The sequence below is a fragment of the Tachypleus tridentatus genome, chromosome 13 (assembly GCF_004210375.1).
Source record: "Tachypleus tridentatus isolate NWPU-2018 chromosome 13, ASM421037v1, whole genome shotgun sequence".
NCBI classification, from domain to species: domain Eukaryota; kingdom Metazoa; phylum Arthropoda; class Merostomata; order Xiphosura; family Limulidae; genus Tachypleus; species Tachypleus tridentatus.
This window is the reverse complement of record NC_134837.1, coordinates 224,479,728-224,499,095: the sequence shown is the minus strand read 5'-3', so window position 1 is coordinate 224,499,095 and position 19,368 is coordinate 224,479,728. Positions and strand designations below refer to the sequence as shown.

General features: G+C 29.9%; 1 protein-coding gene across 1 annotated transcript; it reads left to right on the top strand.

Moving 5' to 3' along the window:
• Nucleotides 1–728: 728 nt before the first annotated feature.
• Nucleotides 729–16,691, top strand: LOC143238525 (uncharacterized). Its single transcript, XM_076478818.1, has 7 exons — nt 729–845; nt 1,640–1,763; nt 2,115–2,277; nt 4,735–4,930; nt 8,137–8,324; nt 8,767–8,909; nt 16,377–16,691. The coding sequence occupies exons 2-7, from the start codon at nt 1,700–1,702 to the stop codon at nt 16,451–16,453; spliced, it is 831 nt and encodes a 276-aa protein (XP_076334933.1). The 5' UTR covers nt 729–845; nt 1,640–1,699; the 3' UTR covers nt 16,454–16,691.
• Nucleotides 16,692–19,368: the final 2,677 nt, after the last annotated feature.

Genomic DNA, 19,368 nt, shown 5'->3' with positions numbered 1-19,368 from the left:
GTAATAATGAATAATGTTATATATAAATTACATTAAAATTAGGAGCTTTGTGTTGTTTATCATAGCCTCCACTCAGACATTTTTTTTAAAGTTTCGTAACCCAGATAAAGAACAGGTACCTCAGGTTTTTAGAAATATAATGCAATGTTAAGAAACAGCACATTTACACTTTATTTATCTCTATAAGTGGGCAGTGCAAATTAGTTGCCCTTCTCACAGCCATCAGGTCAAAATAAGTGATATTGACATGTAGCTTCAGTAGCTTTGTTACAACAAATACAGGGCAAGCAAGTTGAGTGGCAATGGGAATCAAACCTAATGCTGTCTGATCAGTTGGTTCTTCCTTACCCCCATACTTGTGTAGCTTTGCACTCAACAACATATATAATGGCAATATTGATTACTTTAATAATTAGAATAATCAAAAACTGTTAATAATTAGAAAGTGTAATTTTAATTAAGTGATTATTTTTGAGCAACCAGTTGATTGTACATTCAATCATTTTTATGACGTTAAATTTGTTTCATAACTAATAGGTTTACTGCTGCTTATAGTTAATTGATTAATCAATTAATTCCTCCATTTAATTTTAAGTACTCAGATGTGTATGTGTTTTGTTTACAGATTTTTAGTTTAAGATGCTTGTTTTTGTTTGTAAGATAAGATATATTTATAAGACATAGATAACAAATCTTAAAAGATCAGTGTATTTTGGACTTGTTATTAGGAGGAAAACACTCCAAGCCACAGGTGCAGGTGGTGATTGTGAGGGGAGTTAGGTATCAAATGGATCCCAGTGGTAGAACCTTGCAAAAAATCTCAAACATGAATTCAGAAAATAAAGGTACATTGAAAAATAAAATTGATATTCTCTGTTATTAAGGCATTGTGTTTGTAAAGGTAAATAAAGAAAAAAACCATGAATCTGTAGAATTGTAAATTTATTATTTTGCTAGTTAAGAATCTGTTTTCAAAAAGTAAAAATTCAAATTTCTCTGAAGTCCTGCAATATGGTCATTTCCAGTTTAATGTGTCCTCATTGGTGGGGACTACAACCATTTGAGCATAAGAATTCAGCATTAGTCATATTGAAAAAAAAAGCTTGATTCTTAAACACTGTATTAATTCATTAAGGTTTAAATTTCAACTTTCTGGAAGCTACATCTTTTACTTTCCTGTTTGCCATTGCTAAATGTTTTTGTGCTTTAATTTTACATTTAGATTAATAATTTTTGTGTTTTGAATAATAATAAGAAAAAACATTGTAAAGTAGAATGTTTGGACTGTTAACTTTTTAACTTGGCATGTTTTTAAAAATTGCTTATTAAAACTTAAAAATCATATAATATGTAGTTATAAGTATTTTATTTTTCATGTTCTTCCATATCATTTTTCTTTCAATTATACTTTGCTGATAAAAGGATTTAAAGAATCTTATCTGTATGTTAATAAACTGTTATATAAGTGAGTGTTTGAGTTGTGTTGGAGTGGAACATAAATACTACATTTGATTTTTTTTATGCAAGATTTTTTACCCTAAGTTTCAAAAAAGGTATTTTTGTTTTCACTCCCAAACAAAGTTTTTTAAAAAAAACAAATATTTATGTCACCATATGAACTTATTTTTTTAAATTTCAGCATGGACAAAGGAGAGCAGTAGCAGTGTACTGAAAAGAATTGACCTTGGTAGGGCCACATATGTTCAGACTAAACCTGGTGTTCTTACTAAAACAGGGTTCTGTGAAGCCAGAACTTTTGCCAGGTATACTGGTATATAGTACATGGTAAAAAGTACTGTAAGACACTTATATCAGTTATTCTGTTAATAAAAAAATCACACACAAAGTCTTTCATTTGTGTGTGTTTTTAAGAAAAAAATTAAATATTTTGCAATTGCTTGGTTACTCAAATAGCTGAACTTTGGGGATTGAAAAGTTAAGACAGATAATACATTTTAGTTTTATGACATACTATTAATAACATTGCAGTGATGAACTATATTTATAGAAATAATACTGATGTTATTATTTCTCAAAAATGTTTTGGTTGTATCAAATATGAATATGTTTTGTAAGTTTGGGAATATAGCTTCTCTTTATTTTTCTGTTAATAGTCAGGCAGTATCTCGTAGTATTAAATGTGTGTTGGAAGCTTCTCAAAAGAAGACTAAAGAAAGACAAACCAGTATTGTATGTTTTCAATCGCTTTGGCAAGTGTCACAAAAGAAATACTTGTCCATACATTCATGATCCTGAAAAAGTAGCTGTGTGTACCAGGTAGGTGCTACTTTCAGAAATTGTAAACACATTTTTACATTTAGTAAATTCCACAGTAATATTTATCATGTCTTGTTTTATGTTTTTCTCAAGAATTATGTCACCAATCTTCTGATTTCACTTATTTCTTGAGTTTTAAGTATTTCTGTAAAGGATTTTTAATATTACAGTCAATGAAAATCAGTATTAATAAGTATGAATGTTAGTTTATGATTAGCATACCTTATTATACTCGGTTTTATTAACTCTATGCATAAGGGCTTTATGATTTCATTTACTCTATGCATAAGGGCTTTGTGATTTCACTTACCACTATGTAACCATGAAACTGTACATACTATAACTGATTGTGCTAGGTGTATCTTATAAAATTTACAACTCTTAGTAAAAATTACAAATCTGTTTTACCCAGAAAAATCATAGCATTGAATAAAGTGTCTTACTAAAAATTTATCCGAGACTTTATGAAGCTATTACTCAGTCAAATGAAAGAAAGATGCTTTTCATCCTGAAAATAAAAAAACTTCTTTTCATCTTATTGTTGCCTAACCTTTAGGACTTCCAGATTAATATCAAAAGCTCTCCATAAAAATATACTTTCTCTTATTTTTTCTACCCCAATACTTATTGAGCAAAGTCATTATTGTACTGAGTAATGAAAAATATAAAATAAAATTAATAATTTTTTTCTAGAATGAATTCAGATTTTAAACAGATACTATTATTTATTGTAACAGCCTCAGCTTCTGACTTGTTTATATCTGTTTTGTTTTAGTTTGTTACTTATACACTTTCTCATTAGGGAAAAGCAATAAATCATAGTAAAGGATAGCTAGGTATAAACAAATAATCAAATTATAGTCACAGAGCTGTGCATGAACTGATTTTGTGCAATTTCTGAATTTGAGTTTTATGATCTAACCTAGTAATTTTTCAATTTTTCCATTGTAGTTAATTTTGTTTAAAATTTACATAATAAGTAAAAATTGGTAAAAACAAAGGTTACTTTTATTTAAGTGTTGGGCCAATTGCACTCATGCTGTGTTTTAGTTATTATACTTTTTCTTTCTTTTTTATATGTCCAAAAATAATTCAGTAAACTTTCAAATATGCATTTTTACAAACAAAGAAATATATCAGACACCAAAATAAAATGTCTGGAAACTACCATAATTTATCTCACAACCTAAACTGTATTTTATATTTCATTAGTACTTGGTGCAATGTCTCAATGTTTTGTTTTTTTTGTTGTTGTTGTTGGTTTTTTTTAACTACTGACTCTGACTGCCAAGGAGTGAATAATGCAAGATTCTTGTACATTACAATAATTATTATCTACTGGTTATAAACATTCTCATCAGATAAGTTCAGCTGGTTTAGAACACAGCCCTAAGGGTGTAATAAGATGAAAAGATTTGTGTGTGTGTGTGTGATTTGACAAATGTAATGATAACATAAAAGATCAAAAGGTAGGAGTCCCAGATTTTGTACTTTGATCTTCCATTGTCTGTAGTTTATGGTTTTGCTTTGTTTGATACTGTGAAGCCCATATAAATAAAATATATAAAGGAGGATTCAGAGAACCTGATGCCATACACAAGACAAAGAAATGGAGATTAAGAATTTATTTTGATATTTTGTTTTGAAATTAAGAAATTAAAACAGATAATATAAGAAGTTGAATTGTAAATTACATTTAATGCACTTTTTTGCAACAATTTGATAGTAAAGTTGTTAATTAAGTTTTGAATTTAACTCTTAAAAAGATTGTGACATGCATGCTCTGATTCACTCGAATGCATAGGGCAAAAATTGTATAAAATTTTAGTGTTGAATTTGTTAAGAATATATTGAATAGAATGTTCTGACTTTGTGCAAGTTTTCATCTATTGAGCTAGAGTATTTGTCAGACACAATTTTGTTATCATAAGCTTAACTAGACATATTACTCTACAGTTTTACAGCCAATATCAGATTTATCACTTTAACGATACCATTCACCATTGTGTTCTCACTATTTTGTCATATCCATTTCTTAAACTTGCTCTACTCATAATCTGAGGGTTGCAGGTTCGATTCTCCGTCACACCAAACATGCTCACCTTTTCAGCTGTGGGGACATTATAGGTAACAATCAATCCTACTATTCATTGGTAAAAGAGTAGCCCAAGAGTTGGCAATGGGTGGTGATGACTAGCTGCCTTTCCTCTAGTCTTACACTGCTAAATTAGGGATGGCTATTGCAGATAGCCCTTGTGTAGTTTGTGCGAAATTCAAAACAAACAAACAAATCTTAAACTTGCAGCAAAATCACATTTTTCCCCATCATTTACTGTCATATTTCCAATAGCTTTTTATTAAAAATTTGTATAAAGCATGACTGTTTTATATTACTTTCAGTGAATCCTATAAAATTGCTCATTCACCTTGAAATATTATTATTCCTTCATCTTGCAGGTTTTTGCGAGGAACGTGTAAGGTTGTGGACTGCCTATTTTCCCATCAAATCTCTCCAGATAAAATGTCTGTATGTTCTTTCTTTCTTCAAGGCCGTTGTAATCATGACAAGTGCCCATACCGCCATGTAAATGTCAACCCAAATGCTGAGATTTGTAGAGACTTCTTGAAAGGTTACTGTCCAGCCAGAGATCAGGTAAGATTGAAGAGTCTTATTTTGAACAATTTTAGGAATTCTTTTATTCCCCTCCTTCCTTTGAGTACCTCATGTCCAGAATCCTTGTACAGAGTTGTCAAGAAAACAATTTAAAGATCTGTACTACAAATATATACAGTCATGTGAAAAAGTTAGGGCACCTTATGAAAGCCTGTGTATTTTTCTAACATTTTTGGATATATAGATATTTAATCTCAATTTTAACAATACTGAGAGATTACAGGAATATAACTAAACAATTAAAACTGAAGAAAAGACTTTTCAAGATCTTCTGTAAATGTAATTCTATAAAAATACATATTTTAACTGAGGAAAAAGTTAGGACACCCTACTCCCTAATAGCTAGTGTTACACCCTTTGGCTAAAATAACTGCAGTGAGATGCTTCTTGTAGCCATCTACCAGTCTCTGACATCAGTCTGAAGAAAGTTTGCCCCACTCTTCAATGCAGAATTCTTTCAGCTGTGAGATGTTTGAAGGGTTTCTTGCATGTACAGCCCGTTTCCAGTCACCCCACAGCATCTTAGTGGGATTAAGATCTGGGCTTTGGCTCGGCCATTCCAGGACTCTCCATTTCTTAGTTTTCAGCCAGTCTTTGGTAGATTTACTGGTATGTTTTGGGTCATTGGCGTGTTGCAGGGTCCAGTTCCGCTTCAGCTTTAATTTTATTACAGATGGACTTGCATGTTCCTCAAGCACCCTTTGATACACAGTAGAATTCATGGTGGATTCTGTGATTGTGAGCTGTCCAGGTCCTACTGCAGCAAAGCAGCCCCAAACCATGACACTTTCACCTCCATGCTTCACAGTTGGTATGAGGTTCTTTTCCTGGAATTCTGTATTTGGTTTACGCCAAACATGTCCTCTGTTCTGGTGTCCAAATAATTCAGTTTTGGACTCATCTGTCCAAAGAACATCATTCCAAAAGTTCAGGTCTTTGTATATATTCTCTCTAGCAAACTTCAGCCTGGCCTTGATGTTTCTCTTAGAGGGCAATAGGTTTTCATAGGGTGTCCTAACTTTTTCACGTGACTGTATGTATGTATGTATCTTGTGTAAACTAGAAAGAAAATGCATTAAGGTTTATAAACTTAAAAAAAGAAAGAATAAATTTCTGTTGAGTGTACTATTACATCTTAAAAATGGTGAAAGAGCAAAACTGAGTTTTAACTCACTCCCAGGGACTTTCCTTATAACCAGTTTGTACTTGTTGTAGTTTTTATACCATAACTTTTAGTACAGAATTGCATACCTTCATGATGTTTGGCAGATTTTGTGTCAATAAACAAGGCTTGTGTACACAAAATAACAGATTGTTTTTTATTAACTCTTTCAAAACTGGCTCAAGCAATTTGACTGACCATGTGACCCCATTGTACTAATTTAAAATCTTTATAGAAATAATACCTACTTTCAAAGTAGTGTGTATACCTTCACAAAATTTGGCAGTCATTATGTAATCATAATAAATCTTTCACATAGAAAAACCTTTTTTTTAAGAGAAATATTTTAAATAAAATAAAGATTTGTTCTAGAATGTATTGAGTCTGTGCAAAGTAATTTTCGTGTTTAGATTAAAGATACTTTTCCTTTTTTCAAAAATTCCAAATTTCCTTTGTATAATCCCTGATACCTCCTAAATACATTTCAAACATTTTTGTTTTGTTGTTTTGCTACAGCTTAATATTTTATCTGTTTTTTTGTCTATCGTAACCCAAAACAGAATTGGTCAATTTGACCAACTCTGCAACCCCCCAAAAATCAAAATAAATCTAGATTAGCCTTTCCTCCTTTCTAAATTGACTTCAGATTGTAACATGAAACTACATTCATTTTTCTGAAGTAACTTTAAGTTTGTGACTGTATACATCTATCTATTTATAATTAAAATTTATTGTTTTATTTTCTCTGAACAAGATCTAACTATTATTCATGCCATTATAAGTTGTAAATCATATTGGACTTGTAGAATTAGGAATTTACATACTAGTAAAATATGGATTGCTAGCTAAAATTTTATGCTATACTAATTTCTATAACATAAACACAGAGTAGTTTAATAAAATTTTAAATATGAGACACTAAAACTTTCTGTCATGCATAGCAAAGGATATCTGTGTTGAAAGAATTAAGTTTACATTTCCTTGTGCATCTTATATTTTCAAGTGTTGACTCTCCAGCATGTAAAGTAATTTTGCTTTTAAGATTAAAATACTTTTATGCATCAGAAAATTGTCATATTTCACATGCAAAATCTTGAAATTCTCCAGATAATTATTAAACCTTTTTGTAGAAAACAATTTTATATATTATGTGTTATTTTCACTATTGTATCTCTGTTTGTAACTAACAAACAATTAAAAAGTATATTGATAATGATTACAAAGTATAAAATACTCAAAAGTGTTTAGTCTAGACAGGTTAAATCTCGTAACACCATATATCCATATCTATTTAATATTTTTATTCTATTGACCTTTCAGCTATGTCTTCTTAACATTACAAAAATTGTAACGGTGCAGCAAACACGTACTCATGTTACCATATCCAACAGTATAAAACTGGCATTTACAAAGTGACCTGTCTTGGCTCTGTTCTCATGGACCAGTATTTTGTAGAATATACTCACATTTACAGTTACAGTATATTACACAAGTTTTGGTAATTTACGTTTCTGATCCATAAGAAACTATCAACTTTGTATTTGAACATCACAGACATCTAATTTGAATCAAAGTTGCATTCAACATATCATGTGACATACAAAATTTGATACTTAGGATTTTTTTTAATATTTACTTTTAAGATGTCAACTAATGTATAATTCTCAAATTTTTAATTAGAATATGCAGTGTAATACCAAATGTTATGACCTGCCCTTTGACTCCTGACTAGAAAAACTCATGTTGATAGGGTTAATGGACATAGAAAATCATATGTTAGTGTGAAATATAGTTTGCTGTGTAATTTCCTTTGAATCCAGCATATGTGACAGATAGAACATATTAAATTTATCTGTACATTTACTTACTTGTCTGACAGTACTGAAACCTGTCTGTGTTTTAATAATTTTTTGTTGATTCAGTTAGAATAATAAATAATTAAATTATTGGTTGAATAACTGTGGTAAAATGATATCATGGAAAAGTTACTAAAAAAGAAATTAAATTATTTTAAACTTGTCAGTGTAAAAAGCAGCATATACTATCTTGTCCTGAGTTTAAGAAGACTGGACAGTGCCTTAAAGGTAGCAGTTGCCTTCTTTCTCATCCAGTGAAATCAAACGTGAAGAGTACTTGGCCATCCATACCTCAAAAAGAAGAAATGCCCATGCTAATCCAAGTCGAGAAAGAGATAAAGCATTGTCAAGAAAGGTAATTCTAGTGTTGTATTTTGTTACAACAATACGTCTTGACTTTTGAAGAGTTAATGAATTTAGTCAGTGAGTCTGTCAGAACACCAGGGATAAAAACTCATTCTTGAAAATTGGGCTTAATTACTGAAAATATATTTTCACTATTGAAAGAAAAGTGATCTGTGTTTAAGTGGGATAAAAAGTAACAACTTATCAAACACCTAGCACAAATCAATTATTGAATAGGGTATGTGCAGTTTTTTATATATTTACATTATTTTGTAGTGACATGATGAAATATATAAATCATTATTTTTTTATATAGTACTTTGATTTTCTTCATCTTCTCTAATTTTAACTATTAATGTTACAGAAGTTTGTCATACTTGCTGAATATTTGGTTGCAATATGTAACATATGAAATTAATGATCAAATGATTGTTTTATCTGTATTTCTATAGTATTTCAGAAAGTAAAAACTCTGTTAAAGAAACAGAGGATGAAGGAATTCATCCCCCAAGCAAACTTCCCAGTTTACCTAGTTATATATCTCTTGAAGATCATAGCAAGAGAGAAGCACCTGGATCAGTGCAGGAAACAAAAGGTAACCTTACTATACAATGCACCTTGTGGAATTCTGTGAATTAAGGTTAATAATATATCTTTAGAGATCAGAATATTTTGAGTTTTTTCTAAGTTTTCATTTTATTAAAAAGACCTGCTGTTGTTTCTTGCATAATAAAATCATTGTTGAAAATTATTTTAGCTTTGTAATTATGAGGTCGATCAAGTAGACTGTTTTTGTAATCCTTACAGTTCTCATATTGTAATTCTTAATACACTATGTGTATCTTTATAAAATTCAGTAGACTGTTATTAAACATTATAATTCTTATATATAGTTTATTTGTAGACTTATCCAAGTGCAAAGTGATTTCCACACCAAAATTTAAAATGCTTTTATTTTTCTCAAGAATCTTAAATTTCATTTCAGTAGTCTTTATCTTTAAAACCTCCTAAATAAATTTCAAATATTGTTTTGATGTAAAACTTTTTATTTCAACTGTTATTTTCTCCACCCAAACTTTATTATGAATCTATGAAAGATTAGTCAATTTGACCCACCTCATAATCACTAAAAACAAATTGAAATAAGTCTAATTTCCTCCTTTAAAAAAACAAAAACTTTAAATTGTGACATGAAACTACATTTCTTTATCCTCAAAAAAGTGTTAAACTTTTTTATGCAGAAACAGTTAAATTATATTGTTTTATTGCCCTTTGTGCCATGTCTAACTGAGATTCATACCATACAAGTTATACATTATGTGTCAAATGTGCAGCTCATATTACAGTATTGAAATGAAATCTCTTGAAAAATTATTGTTTTTATTCCTTATTTTACCTTATATAACCTACAATGTTCCTAATATTTACATCTTTAGTTCTTTTATTATAATAAATAAAGAATACACATACAAAAACAAGAAATTTGCTACCCACTTTTTTGTTTGTTTTTTTCCTGTGCTTTTAACCATTAACAACATTTTAATCCTTTTGTTGTTGGGTATCCATTTAAAATCCCTTCTACATAAGTCACTGAGTTGCATTCAAAATTTAATTTAAAACTTTACTATCAGCGTATGTCAGTGAAATTAACATTATAATGTAATTTGAAGTTTTGTGTTATTTGATTCGTAGTTTGTTTGTTTTTCAAAAGAAACCTTAACACTCCTAAAAGTGGGGCCTAATAGGCCCCAGTGCTAATAATTTTGTATTTAAATGAAATTGCCATTTAAATCACACCCACTTTCTATAATATTCCTTGAGCTATGAAGATTCTCAAACTTGGACTATCTGTTTTAAATCAGATCCCATATAATTACTTGGTGCCAATAACCTTGAGCTTTCTGTCCCATATAATTACTTGAAAAGCACGTATATAGTCATTATAAGAGCTTATTTTACACAACAATCCAACAATAGTTGTTGTCATTGAGTAAATGTAATTGTAGTAGTATTGCTGAATGCTTTATCCATGATAGCAGTTATTTCTTATTTAAATTTATCACAGTTATAAAGACAGTTAAACTGTATTTAATATTTATTTTTATATCTTAATTTATTATCTGATATTTGTGTTTTGAAATGGATAGTTGAAAGGCTTAAACATTTTTTACACATCTCAAACATTACCCTCCCCTTCCCCCCCATCTTAAGGCCTGTGCATCTCTCAGAGATACTGTGATATGCCACAGAAGTGTTGTTTGACTTATGTTGATATGAATAACAAACAATAAAGAACAGGAAAGGAAAGTAAAACATTAAAAATTAAGTAGGTTGGAAAAGGAAAAGATCTGAGATTGCAAATATCACCAAAATGTTTGGTAAGACATTTTGCAATAAATTAAAAGGTATGTATATTTTTCTGTTTTTTAATTTTAAACATTTCATTGCACTGTGTGTTTATGGTAATATGTACAGTTAGTGATGTGCTAGAGAAATATGAAATCTAAAAAACTTTGAAGTTCATTTAGAACATTCTAAAGGTTATGATGAGATGGAAAAAAAAGTATTTTTGTACTTAAAATGAAGATTACCCTGCACTACAGCCATTCAGAATACAATGAAAATAAATATATACCATCTTTTTTGTAGAAAGACTTAATTAAAATAATGCTATTCTTTGTGTGTGTGTGTGTGTGTGTGTGTGTGTGTGTGTAATCTTTAATAAAATCTTACTAGTTTTCCTGAGTATATGTTAAGAAATCTCAGAGTTACCATATGTATTGTTATACATTTACTTTAATACCTATATTTGTTACAGTTTGGTGCATGTAACGTATATTGTTGAATGTGTATTGTGTAATTGCCACCTGCTTTCCAAACTTGTAGAAGATTTTCAAGAGCAAGAATCAACAAAATGTTTTTGTGAAAATATTAGTGTATCTTCAAATGTTGTTGAACAATCAAGAATCTTGCCTAATAAGTATATAAACTGACAGTCCAAGAGACAGTTTTATGTTGTTTAGCTACAATCGATATATGTTATATAAGCTCAGAAGCTATAATTATGATTAATGCTTATTAGTTGGAAAACTACAGAATTTTACCAAGAATATTTATAGATTTTGAACATTACAAACGTTCAACTTCTGTGAATTAATTTTGGACATTAAATATCTTCGTCAATTAAAAAAGGCAGCTTATAAGCAGCATGAGGCCAACCAAGCTAGCTAGCTTAAGTAAGGTATAACAATATTAAGTAATTAATTAATTTTCTCATTGTGGACCTGGACCATCAATAAAATTTTCAGGTCTAGACCAAATAAAACTTAGTTGAGTTTGTGAGTTTTTGTAAAACTTCTATATAAACCAATATTTGTAATAACCATTATTCTAAATAGCATTATTGTTTGTATATTAAAATATATTTGTGTTAAAGAAAATTGTGTGTATCAATCTTGTTACCAAATACTGTAAATATGATACATGTCAAAGTTCATTTACCTTTAAAATTAAAATTTCCTGGTATTTGAAATCATAATATGTAACAAACGTAACAAAATATATCTGAGACTTGTCTGAGATAAATTACTGTACATAATAGATTCCTGAAAACTACTGAAGTCCTTTTTGAAGAGGTTAGCCCTACTAATTTTTATACTAATAGTACTACTGCACTAATGTTTTTATTTAATTAAATAATGCACTAAAACACACATGATAATAAAATGCCAAAAGCAATCAATATCTCATAACTATTGCAGTTTTTCTGACTTTCTAAGTATGTTGCATGATCTCTAAGAACTTAGTTTGCCAATGCATTTCCCCCAGGTCTAAAATTGGAATTGAAATCAACATTGAGAATCCTTTAGAGAAAACAGTATAATTCTTCCTTTGATACATCAAAACTTTGGCTTTCTGTTGGTTTTAAATAATGTTTTAAATGTCGGAGAGAATTATTGGCAATTTGTGCAGTGAGAATTGTGCTGAATAGCCTGTGTGATCATAATTTATGAGTGAAAGTAGTGTTTGGGTAATTTATCCAGAAATTAATTTTGAGTAATTAAAAATTACAACAGTGCTTGGATAGAGTATAATAAAAATGGTAGATAAATGTGTAGTAAGTGCCTAAGTGAAAATAATGTTAGATGGTTTGTGGTAAGATTACATTTTGAGAATACTTTGTAGTAAAAATAAAATGTAACTAGTTTGTGGTGAGACAATGACTATGCTGTTAATTTGGGATTACAGTGTTTAGATTGGCTGACTATAGTAAAAATAATGCATGGGTAGTTAGTAGTGAGATGTCAATGCCTAGAATACTTGTAGTGAAAATAATATATAGTAGTATATAGTAAAAATATCTAAGTGTGGTTTGTAATATCATAACATTTTGTGGGTAGTTTATATAGAAAATATTACCCAGATAATCTCTGTTGAGATTATAGTGACTTTGCTGTCTATTTTGAGGGTACAGTGTATGCATTGTTTGTAGTAAGAATAGTGTTTTGTGTATAGAAAAGTTTTGATAAGCTTACAGTGTTTTGATATTTTTGTGTGTGATGCATGATAAGGTTAATACAATTTAAATAACTATACTGTTAAGATAATTGTAATTTGTGAATTGTATATCGTTCACAGAATATTCATAGTATAATCTGAAAAGGAAAACTTTTTTTATAGCTTGTACTATCTCTTCAGTGTGAATTTCCTTTGTGTAATCCTTAAGAACCTCCTAAATACATTTCAAACATTTGTTTTTGTAGTAACACTTTTATAATTTATTTCTAATTTTCCCATGAAGAAAAAAGGTCCACTTTTAAAAGTACCTAGGTTGTTACATTTTTTACTCATTTGTATTTCATCTTTAATATTCTTTACCTTAACTCAAAATGGGATTGGTAAATTTGATCAACATCACAACTGCCAAAAAATATCAAAGTAAATCTAAATAAACTTTTTTATATATATAAATGACTTCGAATTACATTCATTTATCTTTAGCTTCTAAGCCTATTTGTTATTATTTTGTTTTATTATCATTTTGATTGCCCTTTGAAGTATATGGAATTATTATCTACATTATTATAAGTTGTAAGTGACTTGGGACACATGCTACTTGCATGCCTTCCTTGCGCCTCATGAAACATTATTATTATTTATTTTAGCTGATCTAAAATTAACAACCCAAATTTTATAACAATAAATAAAGAATGAACATGAAAGAAGTAGTAAAGTATTACACAGTCTTCTTTTTCTTGCCATCAGTTGTTGAGGACATTTAAGCCTACTCTTTTATACTAATTCCAATAGTGCACCAAATAATTTTTGTTTAATTAAATAATGCACCAAAGAACATAGAATAATAACAAAATAATGCAAAAAGTAGACAATTTCTCCTAGCTCAGTTTTTCTGGCTTTCTAACTATGTGATAAAAGCTGCTACAAATTTGTTCAAGCTAGTTGCAAGTTTCTCACTGGAATATTACGTGTAGTTTAAGTGAAATTGATTATTATCTGTTCAGCATATAGTATTATGCAATACTTTGTTTGATACATGAAAACCTTGACTTTTTATTAATTATATGTAATATATAATTAAATGTTAGAGAAAACAATGAACAGAGAGAATATGGCAGGAAGGGTTTGGTTTTCTTTTGATAGCGTTTTAACCAAAAATATTGAATGCTATACAAATTATGGTTTTTTTAGCAATAATAATTTATGTATAATTTCTTACTCTTTCAAAGAGTGGTTTTAATAATAAAAAAAAAAAACCAAGATGCCTAGAAAAAAATGTTTTGTGTGCCGTACTAGGGAAAATACTAGTTTCAAAATTACGTGTCTCTGAATCTATAAAATTGAGTTTTTGGACATACATGCTGGAACAGGACTCCAAAAATATATCTTTGTAAAATTAGGAAGGTAAAACTTGTATACTATTAAAAATATGGATTGTTAACAAATATATGCTATACTAACAGTTTAATAAAATTTTGAATGTAAGACACTAAAACTTTGCCAGGTAAAGAGTTAACCCTGTTACGTAGCACCATTCAGCATGGTATTATTTATTTGATGTCAGAGTAGCTTTCAACTGTTCATTTTACCCTGCACTGTTGATATAATGACAGTTCATAATAAATACCACACACTGAAAAACTGTAGATATGCATTTTAGAGGCCCAAGATGTGATGCAATATGCAAAGTATATAACGAATAAAAATATTTTTTTATTTTTCACTCTGCACTCTGATTTCACAGAATCTAGATCAGAGTGACATTGTCATTTCATAGGCATAACTTGAGTACAAATACCTTTCTAACTCATCTGATTTTTAATGGATCAAACATATGTACTTTCAATTAAGCTACTTCCAGTTTACAAAGCAGTTTGCTCTAAGTGGATGTGGGGTTTCAAACAGAATATAAATTAAAGAAATCAATGAATAAAATGGAAGATTTTATTCTGTATTGACTTGTTTGGATTCTTGCACAACATAATGTCTAAATTGTGTGAGGTGACTCCATTCAAGTATTTTCTGCAGAAAAACATGTTCTGTCTATACCTGTGTAAGTCATTAGCAGACAGGGTTGACCTACAGCAATTGTGTGAAAGAAATACTGAATACAGTGGCTATAGAGAGACTTGAAGAAATGATTATTTGCTGAGACAGTTCACCAATGTCATTGGTAATTTATTTCCCAAAATAAATATTTGCCACATAAATTTTCCAGTGACTTTTTATACTCAACTACTTAGGTTAATATGAAAATAAAATTTATAATTAATAGAATGTTGTTTCCTTCTACATCTGTGTAACTAATAATTTACTTTTTTGTGCTTATTAATAAATAAACTAGATAAAATTGATCATGTCTAATACAGTGTTCTAACTTTATTCTTTAATGCAATCTTGAAACCAATCACACTATACATAACAAACACATTTTGGGTTGTAACATTTTAGGGTACTTAGAAAACCCACTATATTATAAACAAATACTAGTCACTGGTTTTTTAAAATCTGTGAAGAAAAAATGAAAACACTAAATACTTGGTGTCCACAAAACTCCCACCCAGATCCAACCAACTTTCAGTTTCAAAATTATTGTCTTCTGAATTCAGTTTTTTTAACACAGTTTTGATATAACAGTGATAATGTTTATTCACTTTATTTTTAAGCAGATTTACTACAAAATGATTGAAGTATATTTAGAAGTATTGACTAAATAAAATTCAATTTTAAATGTAATTCTATAGCTGCATTGACATTGTGTTGCATTTATCCCAAAATTTAATCAGATACTCTGAAATTTATAAATAGAATTTTGCCAAGTTTTGTATGTCTGTCACCTAAGTGAAAAGGTAATTAAATATTCTTTTTATCAGTGCTGATAGCATTTTTGTAATTTGAACATTTTTCAATAACAGTTACAAATTTATTCCTAGTGTATCTGGTAACTCTGCAGTTAATTTAAATAACAATAGGACCTTGTTTTTTGTTGTGTTTTTTACCAAAATAATTAGTATCTGAGGAACAGCTTGAAGTTGTTCACAGTAAAACTGCCGATATTGCAGAAATCATTTAAAATGTTCAACTCGTACCTAAAGTAACCACAGCTTAAAAAAATAACATATAAGGTGTTAGATGAAATTCTATCATCAACAGCAGTTTAACATTTCTTTTTTTTATGAAATAAAATTTTTGAAGAGTTGACAGCAAATAAATCTGTCAGGACAGGAGACTCCTTGTTATTCAATAAGAAACAAACCAGGTGAAAAGCTGTAAATTTGGTAATACTAACCTCTACCTTACTTTACTATGATTACAAATTCACTTTATTTTGTAATATGTAAATTATGCAAAAAATACTGCAACATACAACCAAACAGTTTATGTGCTATAAATAAATCTTAATGGAGTAAATATGATATGTTTTTTTGCAGTCTCTCTTGCTTCTAGGTATTCAACGTATGTTTAGAATAGGTAGCTTTTAATGTATTAATGGAGGGTTATGTAAATTTTTTCTAGTTTAATAAGTGGCAATTATTTTTTTTAGCGGGCAAAGGTGAATTATCTCTTCAGATCCGCCCAAACTTCCTTGTCCGTTTCACTCCTGCTTTAAAACACAAATAAATCAGGTAGGTACTGGTATGATCTACAGATTTTTGCTTCTTACTGATCCTAGTCCAAATGATTCTGTGCTCTGTATTGAGAAAAAAAAAATTCAAGTTTTTTTTTAATGTTTAAAAGGAAAGTTTAAATTTGAATTATGAAACTGAATGTAAAAACAAAATTGCTGTATTTTTCATTGTAATAAGTATTTATATATGTGTAATGGATATATAAATAAAATATTGTACATAATTTTGTTTTCTTTGTTTTGTGGTCATTTATTGTGGATAGAAAATTTAAGCACTTGAAATACAAATAGCCAAAAACATACTACAGATGTGTAGTTTATACCAAGAAGAGAACAAGGATGCAGTAAACAATACAGAAATCATTTCAGCTAAGTCTTTAAATACAATCTTTAACTTGTTGATATTTTCTTTTCACAAAAAAAAATTAAATTCCTTTTTTCTAATGAGTTAAAACTAGTAACCTTTTCAGTTAAATGCACTTTGTTTGAAACAATTAAAGTGCAATTGATGAGATTTTAAGTGTAAAGATATGTTTCACCCATGCATTTTAAAATCATACAGTCCATATATGAAAGAGCAGTAAATTGTAGGAAACAAGGGTGAGAAATGCTATTTTTTTACATCTCTGGTTTTCATCTTTGATTGTCCACTGAAGAAAAAACATTTGCAACTAACATGATTTTATCGCAGATTGTGGACTCTTTACCATACTCGTTATATCCAAGGAAAATTTATATTGCCTACTAGACTAAGTAGGCAATTTCTAAAATTCAGTTATTTATAGATCTAGTAGATATATAGAGAAAGAAGTTGTTGCCCGTCGTATTAGACCCATTATAACTTGACTGATAGTGAAATAAAGTTGCAAATTACGTGTTTTTTATGTTGAGAAGAATTTTTTTTTTTCACGTTTGTGTATAGGATAGTGTCTTTAAAGTACAAATTGAAATATATTACAGAGAATGGTAAGATCTTAACAAGGATGGTTTTGAAAGATATATTTATAGCGGATAAACACACTTTTATTAGTTATCACATTATTTTTTATACATTTCTAAATAGCTAGAAAATACTGCTTCTGTTTTACTTGTTTACATTTCAAAGTAAGAAGACTTAAAATTACTAAGTGTAATTTGTTAATTTTCAAATAAGCCTTCATGATTCAGAATAAGATTAGAAAATGTATTGTAAATTTAATACTTCAAAGTCTTTCCAAATGCGTCTTTATAGTGCGTGTAATCCATTGTGTAATAATTTTGCTAGTCTTGCCTTTCAAATAGTGATAACCGCACCTCTTCACACACACACACAAAGCTAAGAGTTGATTTCTGTACATGCTCTGAAATATCCTGCTATCGCAATATATTTGTGATCTTTCCGGATCCAAAATGGTGCAGCTATATGTCTGTTAAAAATGGGTTGAGATACTTATAGTGGGCAGAGCACAAATAGCTCTTTCTGTAATTTTGTGCTTAATTACAAACAATCCCCCCGAAAATAGTCTTGCGAAACGCAATTTGGGTTGCTTAAAACATGAATTTAACCAGTAGTAAGTGTAAGTTGTTAAAATTTAGATGCATACAAAATCAAATATCTAGGGTTAATTAAAATTCTACTACGTATCTTCAAAGAGAGCAAAGTCCAATTAAATGTTCTTTTATCAAACATTGGCAAGTTTGATCAGAATATTTTATGGCTGTAATAAAGGCATAATTGGTGGAGATTATGATTTTATCAATATATTTAATTTTTTCGACAATATAAATCAGTAACACTGAAAATGGATACAACCAGGGGCGTAGATCCTGGGGGATACATTCCCCCTTCATTTTAGGTGTGGGGAGTATGGTGCATACAATCATGCCCCTCCCTACAGTTTGGTCTGTTGAATTGTTTTATTGCATAACAGGTCTACAAATTGTGTGTTTGTTCTTGTGATTCTCGTGTTCTTACGAATCGAATTACATAATTAGGCCTAGATGTAGGCTTTTTCAGTTGCCGAAATTTTGTTTGTTTTGAATTTCGCACAAAGCTACTCGAAGGCTATCTGTGCTATCCGTCCCTAATTTAGCAGTGCAAGACTAATTTAGGCAGCTAGTGTACTGTAACATAATAACGACATGTTTGGCAGACGGGAAGAAATGCATCTTTAACATTTTCGCTTTTCGATCTAAGCGATAGTTCAAGTATCAGTCAGTAGGCCTAAGTATACATGCAAGTATCATGGCAACAAGATTACTCTGTGACTGCATGTTTACAGCTTTCAGGTTCACGTAATCAGAGATTACCAATTTGCAAATTGAACAGTCCACATAATTGGTTGCAAAAATTATCCCCCCCCCCTCATCGGGTGTAAAAAATCTACGCCCCTGGATACAACATATGAGAAACAAGCTATATTCTATTTCACTAGAACTAGTTGGTGTAATCGTGCTGTAGATACATATGTTTATTCATTTCACTGATTTCTTTCTTACTGACTTTTTAATGATGAGTATTTTAAATAGTAGAGAAAATAAATGAGGTACTTCTGGCAGTAAATGGCCTAGCGCGTTAAGACGTGCGCTTCGTAATCTGAGGGTCGCGGGTTCGCGCCAAACATGCTCGCCCTCCCAGCCGTGGGGGCGTTATAATGTTACGGTTAATCCCACTTTTCGTTGGTAAAAGAGTAGCCCAAGAGTTGGCGGTGATGACTAGCTGCCTTCCCTCTAGTCTTGCACTGCTAAATTAGGGACGGATAGCACAGATAGCCCTCGAGTAGCTTTGTGCGAAATTCCAAAAACAAACAAACTGGCAGTAAATCTAAAATAGAATACACAAGAAGGTTAATTACACTTACGTATTCTAATTTAATGGCGTGTTGCTACAGATGAAAGCCATTACATCCTTCAAACGACTTGTTTGGTA